This window comes from Delphinus delphis, chromosome 15 (assembly GCF_949987515.2).
Source record: "Delphinus delphis chromosome 15, mDelDel1.2, whole genome shotgun sequence".
Lineage (NCBI taxonomy): Eukaryota > Metazoa > Chordata > Mammalia > Artiodactyla > Delphinidae > Delphinus > Delphinus delphis.
Genome location: NC_082697.1, coordinates 77,845,428 through 77,865,291, shown reverse-complemented (window position 1 = coordinate 77,865,291; position 19,864 = coordinate 77,845,428). Strand labels below are relative to the sequence as shown.

At 42.5% G+C, this 19,864-nt stretch overlaps 1 protein-coding gene across 1 annotated transcript in view; it reads right to left on the bottom strand.

Moving 5' to 3' along the window:
- Window positions 1–19,343, bottom strand: part of LOC132438219 (general transcription factor II-I repeat domain-containing protein 2) — a 54,306-nt gene extending 34,963 nt beyond the window's left edge. Inside the window, exons 1-3 of the mRNA XM_060032213.1 lie at window positions 18,953–19,343; window positions 10,878–10,981; window positions 3,661–3,799 (exon numbers count right to left, since the gene is read on the bottom strand). Coding sequence (XP_059888196.1) covers window positions 3,661–3,799; window positions 10,878–10,976 — 238 coding nt within the window. The 5' untranslated portion in view covers window positions 10,977–10,981; window positions 18,953–19,343. The remainder of the gene's footprint in view (window positions 1–3,660; window positions 3,800–10,877; window positions 10,982–18,952) is intronic.
- Window positions 19,344–19,864: the final 521 nt, after the last annotated feature.

Genomic DNA, 19,864 nt, shown 5'->3' with positions numbered 1-19,864 from the left:
AAAATAATCCAGGCGTTAGTAGTGTAAGTACTCTGTGATTCCACTTAGACGAGGTATGTGAAATGGCCACACTCATAGAAACAAAGGAGAATGGTGGTTATCAGGGGCCAAGGTAGTGGGGGAAAGGGAATTGTTTATTTAGTGGATATAGAGCTTCAGGTTTGCAAGATGAAAGAGTTCTGGAGATCTGTTTCACAACAATGTGAATATACTCAACACTACTGAACTACCATACCCATAAATGTGGTTTCATGGTAAACTTTATGGTTTTTTTTAAACCACACACACACACACACACACACACACACACAAATGAAGGCAAGGTAAATATATTTTCTGATAAACAAAATCAGAGAGGGTTTCTTACTATTAGACCCACACTAAAGGAAATGCTAAAGAAAGTTCTTCAGGCTGAAGGGAAATAATTCCAGATGGAAATCCAGAGCTACAAGAAGGAAAAAAGGGTATTAGAAAGGGTACATATGTAGGTAAATATAAAAGATTATTTAAAAAAATTTTGGAAAGTGATTACTTAAAACAAACATCATAAGGCACTGCAAGATTTATAACATATTAGGGCTAGACAGAAGTAAACAGAATTATACTGTTTAAGGTTCTTACATTGTAGGTGTAGTAGAAAAATCGTAATTTTAGGTTCACTGTGACAAATTAGGAGGGCATATTATAATCCCAAGAATAACCAAAAAAAAAAAAAAAACCTAAAAGAGCTAAAATGTCAATAGAGGAGATAAAATATAATACAAAAAAATTCTCGATCTAAAATAACACAGGGAGTTTCCCTGGTGGCACAGTGGTTAAGAATCCGCCTGCCAGTGCAGGGTACATGGGTTCGATCCCTGGTCCGGGAAGATCCCACATGCCACAGAGCAACTAAGCCCATGTGCCACAACTACTGAGCCTGTGCTCTAGAGCCCACGAGCCACAGCTACTGAGTCCGCATGCCACAACTACTGAAGCCCACGTGCCTAGAGCCCATGCTCCGCAACAAAAGAAGCCACCAGAATGAGAAGCCCGTGTACCACGATGAAGAGTAGCCCCCGCTGGCCACAACTAGAGAAAGCAGGCGTGCAGCAACGAGGACTCAATGCAGCCAAAATAGATAAATAAATAAAATAAATTTATTAAAAAAACAAATAAGAAATAAAATAACGCAGGAAAGTAGTCTCAAAGGAACAAAGAACATATGAGATGAACAGAAAAGAAACAGCAACATAGAAGGCTTAAACTAAACCATATAAATAATGACATGAAATGTAAATGGATGGAACAATCCAAGTAAGAGTCAGATTTTCAGACTGGTTTTTACAAAAAAGACCTAACTGCGTGTTTACAAGAGACATAGTTTAAATATAAAGTACAGAGAGCTGAAAGTAAATGAATAGAAAAGGCTGTGCTATGCAAATATTAGTCATAAGAAAGCTGGTGAGGCTATATTAATACAAGACAAAGGAGACTTCAAGATCAGGAGGATAAAGGAAAGCAAGAGGAATATTTTGTGAGGAAAGCAAGGGGCAATGCAGCAGGAAAACATTACAATCCTAAATTTATGTCTAATAACGTTCATATTCATATCTTCAACATGTGTGAAGCAAAATGTACTAACCAAAAGGAGGAACAGATATGCAATATAGTTGGCTATTTTAACAATCCTCTATCAATGATGGATAAAATAATAGGCGAAAATTGGAAATGATACAGATGAACTGAATAACATTTAACAACTTGACCTGATTGGTCTGTTAACTGCAGAATCTAAATTCTTTTCAAGGGTACATGGACTAGTCACCAACATAAATGATGTGCTAAGTGATCAATTAGGTCTTGATAAACTCAAAAGGATTAAAATCATACAGAGTATGTTTTTGGACCACAATGGGATTTAACTAGAAATCAATAATCCCCAAATTTCCAAATATTAGGAAATTAAGCAACATGCTTCTCGGTAACCATGGGTCAAAAAGAAATTACTAGGGTTCTTAGAAAATACTTTGAACAAAATCGTAATAAAACACAACATATCAAAGTCTGAGGATTACAGCTAAAGCAGAACCTAAAGGAAAAATTATAACTTTAAATATTTTTTAAAAAACTCAATGACCTAAGCTACCAAATCAAGAAGCTAGTAAAGAAAAGCAATTAAATTCAATTAAATAAGGAAATAATAAAGAGCAGAAATAAATGACAAAGAAAACAAAGAAACAATAGACAAAATCACAAAGCCAAAAGTTGCCTCATTGGAAATTTAATTAAAAGAGATGAATGCCTTACAAGATTTATCAAGGAAAACAGAGAGAAAACACATTCAGAGAAATATGAATAACTTTATATATGAAAAATTAGCATGCACTGTGAAAATTTTTTAAAAATCTGTGATTCAATTTCAACGATTAGAAATCCAGTTGGCAGTTGACACTGATCTGAGCATACCTTTCTTGTTCATCAATTACATACTCACCATCTTATTTAAAGATTGCTTCAGTTTTTTAATCTTCTTGATAGTAGAGACCCTAAGTTTGGTCTTAAAAGTCAATCTGAATCAATCATCCTCTCTCCTGTATATATATATATATATGTATGATCTTTCATAGATATAGGTTTGTTTTGTAGTAAAATGGTATACACTTGGCCCTTGAACAACATGAGGGTTAGGGGTACTGGTGAAAATCTGTGTATAATTTAGTGTCGGCCTTCAGTATCCACGTTTCCTCCGTATCCACGGTTCCTCATTTGTGGATTCAACTAACCACAGATGTTGTAGTACTGTAGTATTTACTATTGAAAAAATTCCAAATATATATGGACCTGTGCAATTCAAACCCATGTTGTTCAAGGGTCAACTGTATACATATATAGAGAGGATATATATAGAGTGCCAGACAATTTAAAACTCTGAGAGGACTTCCTATGCAGAAAACTCTATGACATAATTCAGAGCAGGTATACGTCCTTTGCCAACCCTTGGAGACATCTATATATCTATACCCATATCCCCCTACACACACACACACACACACACACACACACACACACACACACACACACGATAAACTTTTTTTTTTTTCCTTTCTTGGTTCCAGGGAATACAAAATTGCTAATTCAATACCTGGCAGATGACCTACAGTGGTAGAGATAATCATTATACAGCATGTAGGTTTTAACACACTAGACTAGTTTAGCTCACAGATGACCACATATGCTCACTAATGTTCCTTGTAACACATATTGGCACATTGAAGGCTCTGAAAGTCCCACATAAAAAAAAAAAAAAAAAAAGACAAAGGAGTATAATGGCTATTAGCTGAAAGAAAAACCGAATAGGCCTTGAAGGAGTTTTTCCCTTTCCTTTGGGAAGGAGTAAAATAAGAGTATTTTTGTTCCATTTGGTTTTATTTTAGGAATGAGAGACAGTTTCCTCTATGTTCTTCAAATGTATTCTACAAAACCAGGGCCCTGCTGAGGATACAGTGTAAAATACATTGACCATGTTTCTTGGACTCAGTGTTTTGCTAAGTCAAAGGGATGTGTCAGAACCATTTTTAGGATAATGCTTATGACATCTTAGAAGAAAATAATACATAAGTCTTGCCTGCCAAAATTCTAAGATTTATGAATACAAAGGATAAAATTGTTAACACCTACAGTATTTTGCGAAATCCTTCTGCAAATCCGTTCTGGCATTGATAAAAGCACGTCCTTTCTCTGTTCCAACGACAAACACGTCTGTTTCATACATTGCAATGCAGGCCACTTCTGCCTTGGACTTGGCCAGTTCTTTACACTGAAATGGAAAAAAAAGAATAAAATGTTATCTGCAAGGGCAGATCTGGATTTTTGTGGGGCCTGTGAGGTCTGCCTTAAGAAAAAAAGTACAAAATTAGGTACAAAACAAATATTTCTTTAGAATGAGAAAAACCACCAAGAAAAAAAACAAATTTTATCAAGCAAATACCATTAACATCATAAAACCGCGAGAAGAAGATTTTTATTCAGCACCTGTAATGATGTTTGTAATTTATAATAAGAAATGTATATATTTGGTTATCTTCCACTGTTTCTGGCACAAAGCTCCTAAAACCCTTGGAATTTTCTAAGAGCGAGATAAAGGTGTCTTTTGCTTTGTTAATGAGGTGACTTTGGGACCAGCCTAAGGATGGGGGCTGGCTGCTGGGAAAACCAACCAGGTGATTAGAAGGTGGGAACTTTCAGTCCCACCCCCCTGACCTCTGGGGAGGGGAGACGGACTGTAGATTGAATCAATGGCCAGTGGTTTAATCCATCATCCCTAGGTAATGAAGGAAAAGACAAAAGGATTGATGAACAAGTGGAGGTTTAGGGAGAGTGGTGCACCTGGAGAGGGCATGGAAGTTCTGTTCCCCTTTCCCCACACCTTGCCTTGTGCATCTCTCCCATCTTTCTGTCCTTGAGTTATATAGATCCTTTTATAACAGTCTAGTAAATCAAATGCTTCTCTGAGTTCTGTGAGCAGCTCTAGCAAATTAATCGAACCCGAGGAGGGGCATGTGGGACCCTCCAATCTATAGCGGGTTGGTCAGAAGCACAGGTGACGATGCGGGCATGCCAATGGCATCTGAAGTTGGGGGAGGGGTAGGGAAGACAGTCTTGTAGGACTGAGCCCTTAACCTGTGGAATCTGACGCTCTCTCTAGGTAAATAGTGTCAGGAGTGAGGTGAATGGTGGGACACCCAGCTGGTGTCTAAGAATTGCTTGTTAGTGTGGGGAAAACACCCATGTTGGAACTGAGTGCAGAATCTTGACCGCCTGACACCTGACATGCCTGTCTCATGTGCCTTTTTTCCCTACATCTTTGGCTGCAGACTCTTTGCCTCTTCCTGTGACAAAAATTTCATAATATCATTTTCTATGGAGAGAATAGAGATAATTTAATGTTTCCTCCAACGTGATTGATTACCTTTTTATTATTGATGATAAGGATGAATGAAACATGAAAATTCATACCACAGACACACTTGCTGTTCTTCGTGGTGCTACAGACAAGAATTCTGATAAATTCTACTTTATGTAGTTCCTTTCACCAATTTAAAAGAATGTTTGGTGTATTTATAACTGAATACGCTATGTTACTGAGTATCTTCCTGACCAGAGGGAACTTCCGTTTTGACAACGCATCGATGAAAAACAAATCCTCTGTTGACAATTACACCCATTTAATGACTGGAAGAATTTTCCACAGACTAGCTGCTGGCTCTGTACATTTAAAACCTTGTTTCCCCTCTACTACCCACATACTTTTGGAGTTGGGAACATGTTCACACCACAATATGACCTCGGGTCTTGTCCCTTGATGTCGAGTTACCGGAAGAGTTGACAGTCAACCATCGGATTATTCCTGGAAACCGTTCCTATACCAGGACATCTAGCAATAATTTACCCAGACACAGAAATAACATCAAGCCACGTAATACTTACCACTAAACTAAAACTAAATGTAATCTCCAACCCAGCTTCCCCTTCTTGAGACTCCCAAAATGCCCATCTCCACTCAAACATCACCTGACACAGTGGCTTACGGGGGGCAGAATAATGGCCCCTAAAGATGTCTACGTCCTAATCCCCAGAGCCTGTTATGTTACCTTACAGGCAAAAGGGACTTTGTAGATGTGATTACAGTTAGGATCTTGAGATGAGATTGTCTTTTTTTTTTTTTAATTAAAGGTTTTCAAAATTTAATTAATTAATTTATTTTTGGCTGCCTTGGGTCTTCGTTGCTGTGTGCAGGCTTCTCATTGCAGTGGCTTCTCTTGTTGCAGAACATGGGCTCTAGGCACGCAGGCTTCAGTAGTTGTGGCCCACGGGCTTAGTTGCTCTGCGGCATGTGGGATCTTCCTGGACCAGGGCTCGAACCCGTGTCCCCTGCATCGGCAGGCGCATTCTTAACCACTGCACCACCAGGGAAGCCCGAGATGAGATAATCTTGATTATCTGGGTGGGGCCACAGGGGTCCCCTAATGAAACCACAAGGATCCTAGTATAAAAAGAAGGAGGCAGAAGGGGATGACAAGGGAATCCAAGGGCACATTGGTGCCCTTGCTGGAAGGAACCACAGGTCAAGGAATTCCAGCCCGAGGAGCTGGGAAGGGCAAGGCACAGTTTCTCCCTGGGAGCCTCCAGAAGGAGCACAGCCTGTTGACACCTTGATTTTAGCTCTGTAAAACCCACTTTCTGCCTTCTGAACTCCAGAACCGTCATCAGATAAATGTGTGGCATTTAAAGCCTCTAAGTTTGTGTAATTTGTTATAGGAGCAAGAGGAAGTTAACACAGGGCTGTGACAGAAAGAGGAAGGCAGAACAGGAGACAGCAACCTTAACTGATGTGGTGAAAAGATCTCACTTCAGCAAATTTTACAAAAACATATGTGCATGTGTTGCTAGGATCCCCCAAGGCCATGGAAGTGGCCAGTGCAAGGCAGATGCCCAGAAGCTTTTAAGCTCCATTAACTTCATGGCAAATCTATCTCTGTGTCAAATGAACCAAAAATTCAGCTCTTTATCTAAAGTATAGAATCTGGTGTTAGGTGAAGTTATCAATCTTTAGTCTTACTTAGGTCATCATTGGTAGAAAATATCTTTTTAAAAGCATTTTTTTCTCATTATGATATATGCTGTTACAAAAATTTTAGCAGATACAGAAAAGTACACAGAAAAAGAAATCACCTCTAATTCCATTACCTAAAATTACCCACTATTCACATTTTAAAATATGCACACACAATTTTTAAAAACAAAATTAGAAACATTCTACTGTATATAGGTTGGCATCCTGCTTTATTCACTTTTCATTATTTCTAAGCATTTATAATCCTGAAAACCATGATTTTTGAATGAATATATAATATTCTATCCTATGTATATGCCATAGGTTAACCATTACATTACTGAAGTTATTTTCCTGTTACAAATGACACTACAATAAACATCTGAGTTGTATGTCAATTATACCTCAAAAAAAAATTCCGAGGATGTAAACATTTCCGTACACGTTTATTTCCATGGGCTGGAATCATGTCAGTGGCACACCTGACTCAAAGGGTATAAATTCTTTTATACCATCGTGCCACCCTGACCCAGTGATCCAGGTGAGCCTCACCAGTGACGCGTTGGTGCCACGCACCCCTGATGCGATGCGATGAGAAGATGAGGCATCTCACCTCTCCGGTCTTCTTTCCAAAACTCCATAACCCTGGTCTAAACAGGAGGGCTACATCGGAGAAACCCAAACGGAAGGAGATTCGATAAAATACCTGACCGGAACTCTGCAGAACTGTCAAAGTCATCAAAAATAAGAGGAGGGCTTCCCTGGTGGTGCAGTAGTTGAGAGTCCGCCTGCCGATGCAGGGGACACGGGTTCGTGCCCCTGTCCGGGAAGATCCCACATGCCGCGGAGCGGCTGGGCCCGTGAGCCATGGCCGCTGAGCCTGCGCGTCCGGAGCCTGTGCTCCGCAACAGGAGAGACCACAACAGTGAGAGGCCCGCGTACCGCAAAAAAAAAAAAAAAAAAAAAAAAGAGATTGAGAAACTGTCGCAGATCAGCGGAGCCTAACGGGACAGGATGATTAAATGCCATGTGGGATCACAGGGTGGAGCCTGGAGCAGAAAAAGGACATCAGTGGAAAAGCTGATGAAATTCGAGTGAAGTCTGGAGTTGGTTAATAGTGATGTACGGTATTGATCTATTAGTTTTGGCAAATGTACCATAGTTACATATAACGTACCACAGTTATGTAAGTTATGGGTGAGGAGTATGTGGGGGCTCTCTGTATGATCTTTACAGCTTTTATTTATTTATGTTTTGGGCCAGGCCACGTGGCTTGTGGGATCTTATTTCCCCAACCAGGGATCGAACCCTGGCCCCCTGCAGTGAAAGCACAGAGTCCTAACCACTGGACCACCAGGGAAGTCTCCAGCTTTTCTGTAAATAGTAAAAGTATTCCTAAGTACGATAACATTTTATTAAAACACACACACACACACACCTCGGTTTCTGAAAGCTTGAGGAAGGGGTGAGTGAGAATAACTGTTTAATGAGGGCAGAGTTTCAGTTTAAGAAGATGAAAAAGTTCTGGAGATGGGCAGTGGTGAGGGTCACACAACAGTGTGAATGTGCTTAATGCCACTGAACTGTGCACTTAAAAATGGTGAAGATGGTAAATTCTACGTCATGTGTATATATATATATATATATAATATATATATATATTATATATATATACACATATCCTACCACACACACAAAACTTGATTTTCTCAAGAAAATGTCACAGCTCCCATCCAATCCATCGGTAAGTCCTAGCAACTCTACCTTCATCAGATCTTTGTGGTCCCATCGCTTCTTATCTCCGCCACTCCCACCCTAGTCCAGGCCACCAAAACCTCCCACGTGAACCATGGCCTGCAAACTGGTCTCCCTGCTTCCACTCGTGTTCCACAGTCATCGACTGTTGACACAAACACCCCCCGCCACTGCCATCACTCCTTTGCTCAAAACCTTCCAATGCCTTCCCACTACCTGAGGGAAACAGTCCCAGTCTTGATATGATCTGGTCACTAGCTGCCTCTTTTTTTTTTGGCTGCACCGTGTGACATGCGGGAATCTTAGTTACCCCGACCGGGGACTGAGCCCGTGACCCCTGGCATTGGGAGCACAGCATCTTAACCAGTGGACTGCCAGGGAAGTAGCAGCCTCTTGTACTTGACCTCTGACCACATCTTCTTTCCTCACTCTGCTCCAGTGTTACTGGACTTCTTGGTACTCCTTGAAAACACCAAACTTGTTCCTGCCAAGGGGCCTTTGCACAAGCTGTTCTTGGTGCTTTGAACACTCTGCCCCCAGATACTGGTCTGACTCACTTCCTCACTTCATCTAGGTCTTTGCATAAAGGGCAGCTGCCCAGAGAACTTCTCCCAGACCACCCCCCTTAACCATCTGTTCTCTCCCCTAAACCTCTGTTTTCTGACCCTTGTTTTATTAATTATTTAAAAAAATATATTTATTTATTTACTTGGCTGTGCAGGTCTTAGTTGCGGCATGTGGGATCTTTAGTTGCGGCATGTGTGTGGGATCTAGTTCCCCGAGCAGGGATCGAACCCAGGCCCCCTGCATTGGGAGTACAGAGTCTTAGCCACTGGACCACAAGGGAAGTCCCCCTGACCCTCATTTTAAAATAATATTATATTTACTGATACACACACACAGACTTTGTTTATTGTCTGTCTCCCCAAGTAGAACATGAAATCTATGTGAGGGGGACCTTATCTGTCTTCTCAAGTCTTCTGGCCCCAGCACCTAGAAGACCTTGACATATAGGAGCTGCTTCATGAATATTTATCAAAAGAAGGAATGTGGTCAGTTCTGGGGTAAGATATTTCTAGTTCTCTTCAAATAGGTCTGATGCTTTTAAAGAAATTCATTCCAGGGTTGTTGTTTTTTTTTTAACATTTTTATTTACCCTCAGATAATCTAGGATAATCTCCCATCTCAAGATCCTTAGCTTAGTCACATCTGTAAACTTTCTTTTGCCAAATAAGGTAACGTTCACAGGCTCTGGGGATGAGGACAGGACATCTTTGGGGGCCGTTATTCAGTTTACCCTAAGTTGCTTTAAAATTTTCTCTTTATAGTTGGTTTTCTACAGTTTAAATATGATGGGTCTAGGTATGCGTGTGTGTATGTGAGTGAGTTACCTGTGTGTTTGGTATTTTGCCAATGGACCCAATAGTGTTCTTTATAGAAAACGTAAATCTCTCTCTAGATTTTTTTCTGGTCCAGGATCCAGTCCAGGGTCGCACTTTGTATTGGCTGTCCTGTCTCTCCAGTCTCCTTCCATCTGGAACAGACAGATCTCCATCTTTGTCTTTCGTGAGACTGACATTCATGGAAGTGCAGCCCAGTTACTCTGTAGGATGTCCGTAAATGTGGGTTTGTCCTATGCTTCCTCCTCCGAGGCAGGAATGCCAGGACGCGGCACTGCCCCTCCTCAGTTCCTCCCACCAGGCAGCTCGGGAGGTCCCTCCGTCCCATTACTGCTGATGTTCCCCTTGGTCACTTGATTAAGGGGGTGGCTGTCAGGTTTCTCTACTTTTATAAAGTTACTGATGTTCCGTTTTTTAATCAATATGTTGTGATCAGATGCTTTGAGGTTACGTAAATCTCCCCTCAAATTTTCACCCACAAGGTAAGTTTTACACTTTGGATGTAAATAGATGCATATCGATGGATTATTAATTTTTTAAAAAATTTATTTTATTTATTTATTTTTGGCTGCGTTGGGTCTTCGTTGCGGTGAGCGGGGGCTACTCTTCACTGTGGTGTGCGGGCTTCTCATTGTTGTGGCTTCTCTTGTTGCGGAGCATGGGCTCTAGGCGCACGGGCTTCAGTAGTTGTGGCACGCGGGCTCAGTAGCTGTGGCGCACGGGCTTAGTTGCTCCGTGGCGTGTGGGATCCTCCTGCACCAGGGCTTGAACCCATGTCCCCTGCATTGGCAGGTGGATTCTCAACCACTGCACCACCAGGGAAGCCCCTGGATTATTAATTTACCTTTGACTTTAAACAAAAAGTATTCTCAAACAAGGTAACGGAGGGGCCTTCATTAAATTTTCAGATCTAGAGAGGTTACATTTATACAATTCCATCCATAATGTAAGAAAAAAATTTCTTAATTATCTGACAAGCCCATCATCCCCTATAAAAAAGGATATGTGCACACAGATAGGATGTAACACTGAAGCTGAACATCAAAAGTGTCGGTGAAGTGCTCCACCGTTCTGCTCGGCAGGGATCCAACCACGTGACATTTTATAGAACTGCGAAGCCATCTCACCATGGACTCAAGGGCAGACACGAGGAACGTCACCACCATCCTGCTCTCCGAGGACTCCTCATTTGTGATGGGCAGGGTGGACATTGCTACTTGGGCCATGATCCCTAGGAAAGAGAAGTATTAGGAAAGTGAGTGGTAGAAATTCAGTGTCCTGCTCAACATGTTTAGAGCTGTGAGGGTCCTCACAGGTGACCTAGTTCAACCCTTCCTTTAAAGGTGAAGAAACCGACACTTAGAGACAGTAAGTGCTTTGCCTAAGATCTCTGTAGAGCAATGCTAACTTTCCATAGTGTATTTTCCACTAAACCTAGATATCACCTTCTCATAAAATAAATTCAGGTATGCTAGAGAGGCATGTTAACTATTTCCCAGACGAGGAGGAAGGAAGGTAAGGAAGGTCCTTTACTGATCCCGTGTTGTGTTGTCAGATTTCAGCACGACCATGTCGGGCACCACATTCTGGTCCACATACACAGGAAAAGGAGAGAAGTGGCTTTGTGGCATTACAGATGGGAAGAGAAGATCCCTTCCTTCCTTTTCCTGCTAGGACTTCTCCATGAAAGCTCATTCTAATTTTCCCCAGACTCTAAATCAAGTGAGCATTAAAAAGTTTCTTTGCAAAATTTCTTTAACATCATAAAAAGAGTTCTTTGAACTAGAGCATACAATGTAAGCACTTGTCATCGTGTCCTGCCCCTGCAATATCTGGCTTAATTATGTTTGTAAGCAAAAGATAAACAGATCAACATAAATATGTATGTGGGAGGAAGCCTAAAGATCTACGGGGGTGAAGTACGGTGGTCCTATAAGGCTATTCAGAAATATTCGCAAACGTTTCTTTCAGAGCCTGTGGTTCAATTCCTTGCCCACTTGAAGGTATGTGGCTGCGTGACTTGCCTTGGCCGAGGATGTCAGGGAAATGACGTCACTTCCACGCAGAGGTTCCTGCCACACTCCTTGCTCTGCAATGGATCTGCCACGTTCCATAGGGTTGGGTTCCAGATTGGGGAAACTGTGGATCAGACCCACAGCCAATCACAAGAGACCTCTAGGGCAAGCAAGGAATAAATTCTTGCTCCTTGAGCGCACCAAAATCTGGTGGTGTTTTTAACCATCGCCTACCCTAGCCAATCTGGAGGGATATAGCAGGCTGAAAAGGAATTCTAAAAATATAACTACTCATCTATCTAGATCTTCTGAAGACACTTGAGGATCCTTGAGGATCTCTTAAGTTAGAGCTGAGGTCTTCCTGAGAAAGAAAGAACGTAGACTAGCATGTACAGAGCCATTAGGATGCAAATTGTTTGACTTAAAATTTTTTTATAACTTTCCCTATTATGAAATAGAACATGAGAGTGTGACATCATACCAGGAACATAAATTAACAGGCAAGACCTGGGCATGAACAGGTGAGGGAATATACTTCAATTTGAGGACTTTATTTTATTTATTTATTTTTAAAAATATTTATTTACTTAGGCACGCTGCGAGGCTTGCAGGATCTTAGTTCCCCGACCAGGGATCGAACCCCTGCCCCCTGCAGTGGAAGCGCGGAGTCCTAACCACTGGACTGCCAGGGCAGTCCCAATTTGAAGCTTTTAAATAATTATCTTAATATCAAGACTTTGACACTCCTTGACACTTGTTATCACACCCATATTTGAGAACAGATAGAAGTCTGTGAATGTTGTTTGTCATAACAAGGACTCTATTCCCACAGAGCTGGAGTCAGAAAAAGCAGCAAAAGCAGCACCACGAAGGACACGTGTTAAGTCTTAGAAACTCTTTCCTCTAGCATCTCGATTCCATGATCATCACTTAGTACAGCAGGCCGAAGAAATGGGTATCACAAAGCATGAAACAGCAAAGGCACGCTATTTTTGCCACTTACCAGACTATGCACTTAGATTATGCCCTATCCTGATTCTTTGGGAGCGCAGAATATTTTCATTCATAATTCTTATTTTCCCTTTATTATCCCAGACAGAGAAAAAGGAGCAGATGTATTCTCAGGTTACAAACATGTTGATTTGTCCATGAAAAGCTAGACGCTGGGCAACTTCCTGCCTGCTGCTGTTTCCACTTCTCACCTTCAATGGCTGTAGATCTGTTATGTCAATCACATTCTGTGTGTGTTAAGAAATGGGAGGGACACCATACCAACAGCCCGTGGGGATGCCACAGGCGAGGAGAGGTCCTATTCATTACCAGAACTTTTCAAGAGCATTTTAGTACTTTTTGATGGTAAGAACGCTGGAGGGGACTGAGTCCCCTCAGGCTTGATGGGGAAGGATGCATTTCATTTGGGGCTTTCTGCTCTCTAGAAACGGCTGTATCTGGATTACAACAGAAATTCACTGAACTGTTCTTTGCCTGTCCCAAGAGGTCATTTCCCTGAATAGTCCTTTTTTTAAAAAAAAAAATTTATTTATTTGGCTGTGCCAGGTCTTAGTTGCGGCACACGGGATCTTTGTTGCCACGTGCAGGATCTCTTTTTAGTTGCAGCATGCAGAATCTTCAGTTGTGGCATGTGGGATCTAGTTCCCTGACCAGGGATCGAACCCAGGCCCCCTGCATTGGGAGCGCAGAGTCTTAGACACTGGATCACCAGCAAAGTCCTCCCTGGATAGTCCTTAGTCAACGTTGTTCATGGAACATTCCCTGCACCCCTAACCCGGTGGCTGCATCCTCTCCTGCTCCCTTTGCCAGAAAGAAACTGCTATCACACAGTGGCATTAACAGTGAACACCAGAGGACACACCAAGTTAGGCTGGTGACGCAAGCTTACAGGGCATGAGGCATGATGGGCTGGTCCTCACAGAAGCAGGGGCCAGGAAAGCCAGGTTGTGGGTTCCCCAGACCACCAACCTGTTCCGGGACCCCAGTGGGCAGCGGCCCTCAGGTTCCTCCTCTATGACTAAATCAATCACTTACTATGAAGGTTCCTTTCACCTCTGAACTTCTATGGGCCCCCTCGTTTTAAAATCAAGGGAACCACATATTACATGAGTCTATGCATATGAAATGTCCAGAATAGGGACATCTATAGAGACAGAAAGTAGATTAGTGGTTGCTTAGGGCTGGGAGGTGGGGTAGCTAAAGGGTACAGGGTTTCTATTCAGGGTGATGAAAATGTTCTAACTTTGACTGTGGTGATGACTGCTCAACTCCATGCATATATTAAAAAAAACCCCACTGAATTGGGGGTTTCCCTGGTGGCACAGTGGTTAAGAATCCGCCTGCCAATGCAGGAGACACGGGTTTGAGCCCTGGGCCGGGAAGATCCCACATGCCGCGGAGCAGCTAAGCCCACACACCACAACTACTGAGCCTGTGCTCTAGAGCCTGCAAGCCGCAACTACTGAGCCCACGTGCCACAACTACTGAAGCCCTCGCACGTAGAGCCCGTGCTCCGCAAAAAGAGAAGCCACCGCAATGAGAAGCCCGCGCACCGCAACGAAGAGTAGCCCCCGCTCACCGCAACTAGAGAAAGCCCGCGCGCAGCAACGATGACCCAACTCAGCCAAAAATAAATAAATAAATTTATAAAAAAAAAAAGAATTCTGATTAAATTACTTCATATTAAAAGGTCCAACTTGAAATAATTTTTATTTATGCAAAATATTGGCAAAGCTAGAGTTTCACTCCAATTTCTTTATCTTTACATGTCAGCTGCGTTACTTGTTGAAATATTAAAATAATTTTCCCATTGGAAGTTACAGAAATCTCACAAAGATTTTTAAATAAGCTTTCAAATATAGTGAACATGTGTTCAATTTTTATCTAAAATAAAGAAAATATTTGTTTTAAAAAAGGACTCACGTGGGTAAATTTGCACTGTTCTAAAGATAAACCTGGAACCAAGCTCTTTAATACCTTACACTGTTTTTTAAAACTGTGATGAAGAAATATATTCTTGACCATTATCTTTCAGAGTTAACTAATTCAAACACTGTTAAAAAAAAAAAAAAGACTATGTCTCATTCAGCAGAGTCGAGTCTTACAATGGAAGTAGGTATACCAAAAGGCAAATTCAAGCGTGGTCAACATTATCCGAGGAAGCAGTACGTATCTTTCCCAGAGAGAACATTTTTCTTCCATGATTTCTTTCATTGTTTAGGGGACAGGCTTTTCTAGCTCTTAATCAGCAGATGCAACTTTGCCGACACCACACATTTTTTCAGGTAAGTGCTTCTGAAATCTGTCAACCTCCCCTAGCGGGCTCTGCGTTGTCTATCACAAGTCCATCCCCTCTTTGGTGGTGGTTTCCCTTTTTTCTTAGAGCTTTGCCATCGATAGATATGTCTTTAGATTTCACGTCGTCTAGCCATAACTTTAATACTTTGCAGTCTCTCTAAAGCCTATCACATACTTGGCTGGTCACTTAGCAGCTACTGGAACCCTCAAAGCCACAGTATGGTGACTCTCATGTTGATGACATGAATAGTGGATTCATCGTTGACCGCTCTGTGACCTCTTGCTAAATCCCGCAGAGCCAGTTTTCCCTGCAGTGTTGACATGGGTCATTGTTTCTTCCATTAATCATCCAATGATGTAGTGTAGGGGCCATGATGTATGAAAAATACGCATTTTTAAACAGTAGAACCAGACACACTGTTGTGAGATGCTCACACTGAGAGCCACCAGAGATCTGAGCCCACTTAAGGGACTGGCATATTCCAGGCTCTTATGCTTGCACCTAATCTGTAATTACACCACAGTAATCTCTGAGAGGACTGTGATGCCAAAACTTTAACAGAGAATAAAATAACAGGCAGAATGAAACTAGGTGGAACTCAAAAAAGCTATTATCGGTTGGTGTCAACTGTGCTACCAGCAATAATTTTAAAAACGTATGTTTCATAATTATTGCTTTGTTTGTACCCTTTACTTAACAGCAAATGGAGGCAGGAACTTTGTCTTTTACATTTTATGATTTAGAACACACCATGTGTCAATACCACATCCAAACTAAGAACCATGGTTATAAGCTAATCACGTGGTTTCCCACCTTGAGGACATTTCCCTGAGAAACAAAATCATTGCATTCTAATAGTTAAAAATCCTTGACAATGAGAGCTTGTACCAGAGTTCAACCCCCCAAAGCCTATATGGTGATTAACTTCTCTACTGAAATCTAAAGCACCAGCTTTGTTCATTTAGATCACAGATTTTATATAGTGCTTAACTTTTTGCTTTTTTAAAACTGGAGATGTAAACTGAAACAACTCTCAATCTCACAGTTTTCCCAATTAACTTTGAGGACTTTCTCTCCTTTTCAATGTTATATTTTACTAATGAAAAGCAAACATCAAAACCAGACTACCACCTATTTTTATAAATAAAGTTTTATTGGAACATAAGCCACACTCACTGGCTTGCATCTTGTCCATTGACTGCTTTCCTGCAAAGGCAGGGTTGCATGTGACAGAGACCACATGTCCTCAGAGCTGGAAATATTTATTATCTGACCCTTTACAAAAAAAATTTGCCCATCCCTGTTCTAGAATTCATTTCCACCACTTAAATTTTGGAATGTCATCCACTCCATTTATCAAACCTCTGAAATCTTGAAATAGACACCTGCTTTATTTTTTAAACTGTTTCTAAATTTACCTTTTCAAAGGTTAGTTTTTCAGGTCCCTGAGGCCTTGATTTTAATTAGCAAGTTCCCAAGGTGCCACCTTCTCCCTGACTCAGCCCAGGCCTACAGTAAGTGGAAACTACAAATGCAGGTGTACCTATTCAACATTCAACAGAAATGTATTGAAGTGGTCAAGAGGTACAAACCCCCAGTTATAAAATAAACTAGTCCTGGGGCATGGTGACTATAGTTAACAATACTGTACTGTATATTTGAAAGTTGCTTAGAGAGTAGATCTTACCACAAGAAAAAAAAATTGTAATTATGTGATGTGATGGATGTTGACTAAACTTATTGTGGTAGTCATTTCACAATACATACATATGTCAAATCACTATGCTGTACTCCTAAAACTAATACAGTGTTATATGTCAATTACATCTCAAGCTGGGAAAAAATATCCTAAAAAAAGAATAATAACAAATTCAAGACAACAAGGACTCTTCTGGAATGACCAAGGAGTATGGAAAAGAACTAGACATAATATGTATTTTCAATGTCAAAAAATGAAAAAAAAAGTCAAAATTAAATGCTTGGGAATTCCCTGGGGGTCCAGTGGTGAGGACTCCACGGGTTCAGTCCCTGGTCGGGGAACTAAGATTCCACAAGCCGTGCAGCGCGGCCAAATTAAATGAAAAAAAAAAAAAGCTTAACAAATAATCAAGAACTTTAGCTTAGCCAAACAAATGTTTAAAATTTAAAAAAATGTAATGAGCACGTGCTATATGAAAATATACACTGCTGGCAGGAAAGACAAGGGGGAAACAAAGTGATTTTTATGTGAATAAAATCCACGTCCTGCGGTCTCGAGTTAGACAAACCTGCATAGATACAGAATAGCAGGTAATGAAGGCAAAATGAAAGCCAGAACCCCCCGAAATGGTTCTGAGTCAACAACCTGGGGGATGAGACTGAAAGCATGTTAGCAAGTTCTGCTTGCGAAGAGATCTTCCAGGCAGCAGGTGTGGGCAAAGACCCAGAGCTGTGGGGCACTAAACAACAGGAAGGCAGAAAGAAAGTTGACCCGCTCCAAATGCATTATCACCTGCAGTAGCCTGGCGCCAAGCCCTGTGTCCACTGAAGGCAAGGTGGCTGGTCACACAGATCAAGCCTTCCTCTCCAGGTGGAAGAAAAGAAGAGACAAGGCTGCTCAACTCTTCGACTGCAGCTATGAGCAATATCCAATTTGCCAATTTCCAATCCCGTATTTAGACATCTGCTTACTTCAAATTACCAGCAGGAAACTAAACGGTGGCATTTTTGGCTCAGCCATTCCATTCCTTGGTATGTACCCAAGAGTTGAAAACAAATGTCCACACAAAAACTTGAACACTGATGTTCAACAGCAGTATTCATAATGGCCCCAAAGTGGAAATAATCCAAAAACATTCGTCAACTGATGGAAGATGAAAATGTGGTATATCCATACAATGAATTATTATTCAGCCATAAGAAGGAATGAAAGAAGCCAGACCCAAAACACTCCCTTTGATGATTCTATCCTTAGGAAATACCTGGAATAGGCAGACACACAGGGATGCAAAGCACATTGGCGGTGTCCAGGGTGGGGATGGGAAAGGGGAATGACTGCCTAATCGATATGGGTTTCTTTGGGGGTGATGAAAACGTTTTAGAATTACTGGTGATGGTTGCACAGCTCTGTGAATAAACAAAAACCACTGAATTATACACTTTTAAAGGTGAATTTCATGGCGTTATGTCAATAAAGCTGTTATTAAACAGCAAAGCTTGGGTTCGAAGCACGGGGAATATAGCCCTACAAACCTTTTTTCTCCTTTATCTCTAAATCATAATCGTGAGGGACTGTAGTCTAGGACCAGAGCCGCCTTCTGACCTCTAGGTTGGTTTTCTGCCAACAAACCGGCCACTGGTGGCCGCCCCAGTGACCACACCCACGACAAACCCCACACCGCGCGCCACTCGGCAACGTGAGCGACGTGAGGGGCGGTGTCGGGACACCGCCGTGGAGCCGGGCGCAGTTACCAGGCAACAGCGTCTGACCCGCCCCCCCCACTAACCAATCAAGCGCGTCCGCACGCAGCGCGGTATCCCCACGTACGCCAGCTGGAGCGTGACCTCACGTACATCGGGCCTTAGAGAGCCCAGAGTCTGCAGCACCCACCCCCACCGCCTCCGCTCAGCCAATCAGAAGGAAGAGGTATGCGCGTTCCGTGCGTGCTACCGTTGCCCCCGCGCCAGGGCTTCCCCGCCCCACCCCCACTCTTCGGGCCTTGCTCGCGGGGCGCCGGTTCGGGGGCCGGTCGGGCTGGCTGCGAAGGGGCTGCTTGTAGCCCGCGCGCCTTGGCGGGCGGTCTCCCCAGGCCTCCCCTCCGTCAGGCCCGCGGGACGAGAAAGTTCCAAGCAAAGCGCCCGCTCTTAATGGCGGCTGCGGCGGGGGCGGGGTACGCACCTGAGGTCCCCGCCGGCGGGCAGCGCCCGGCCGGCCGCGGGGTCCGAGGGCTGAGCCACCTGGGAGTGGCCCGGGGGCCGAGGGCGGCGGCCGCAACCGCGAAGAGGCGAGGGCGCGGCGTGTGGGCGGCGGCCGAAGCCCTGCTCACCACTATCCCTTCTTTTTCTCTTTCTTTTCCTTTTTTTTTTTTTTTTTTTTTGGCTTCCTGGAAGGCAGCCTAGACTCGTGTGTCCGCAGCGCCCCAAGTGGGAGTTGCCGTTTCCGGTGCCGTGGAATAGTTCAGCTTCACAGTGAGCTTGTTTGGAAGTCCCTTAGTCTCGCTCTGTTCAAGGCCAGGAGTGCTCGTCCATCTTCAGTCTTAGATGAGTGGCTGCATGTGTCTGGTCGCGCCCCTGACACCGCCCCCGAACGTGGACTACTTTCTTGCTGTTATTTAATTTGATAGTTTCGTATGATTGCAGTTTGTACGTTTAAAGCGGTGAGGTCACAACTCCAGTGACCGGTGAATCTGCCTTAAAGCCAACGAGTTGTTATAATACTGTAACAACGTGTCCTCACCTTTTGATGGGGGTCAGTGACATAACCAACCCAACCATGAGCTGTCCATCAGATGGTGATGGCACTCCGGCAAGTAGTCGAATGTTACTATAGTGTTGTTTAAGCAAAGTTACATATTTTATATATGCCAAAAGGAGAATAGAAACCTTTTACCCATTGCTCCGATTTAACATAGCTGCCTTGTTTCTCGTTTTAAAGGAATATTCAGACGCAGTTGAAGGCAGCGTTCTCATTCTTGTTCTAATACACATTTTCTTTTGCAAAAAGACAAGTGTCACGATTCGCTGACATTTTTTTCTGTAAGTGGCTCACAAAGATATGCTTCCTAGCAGAAGCTGCTAAAAAAGATGTTAT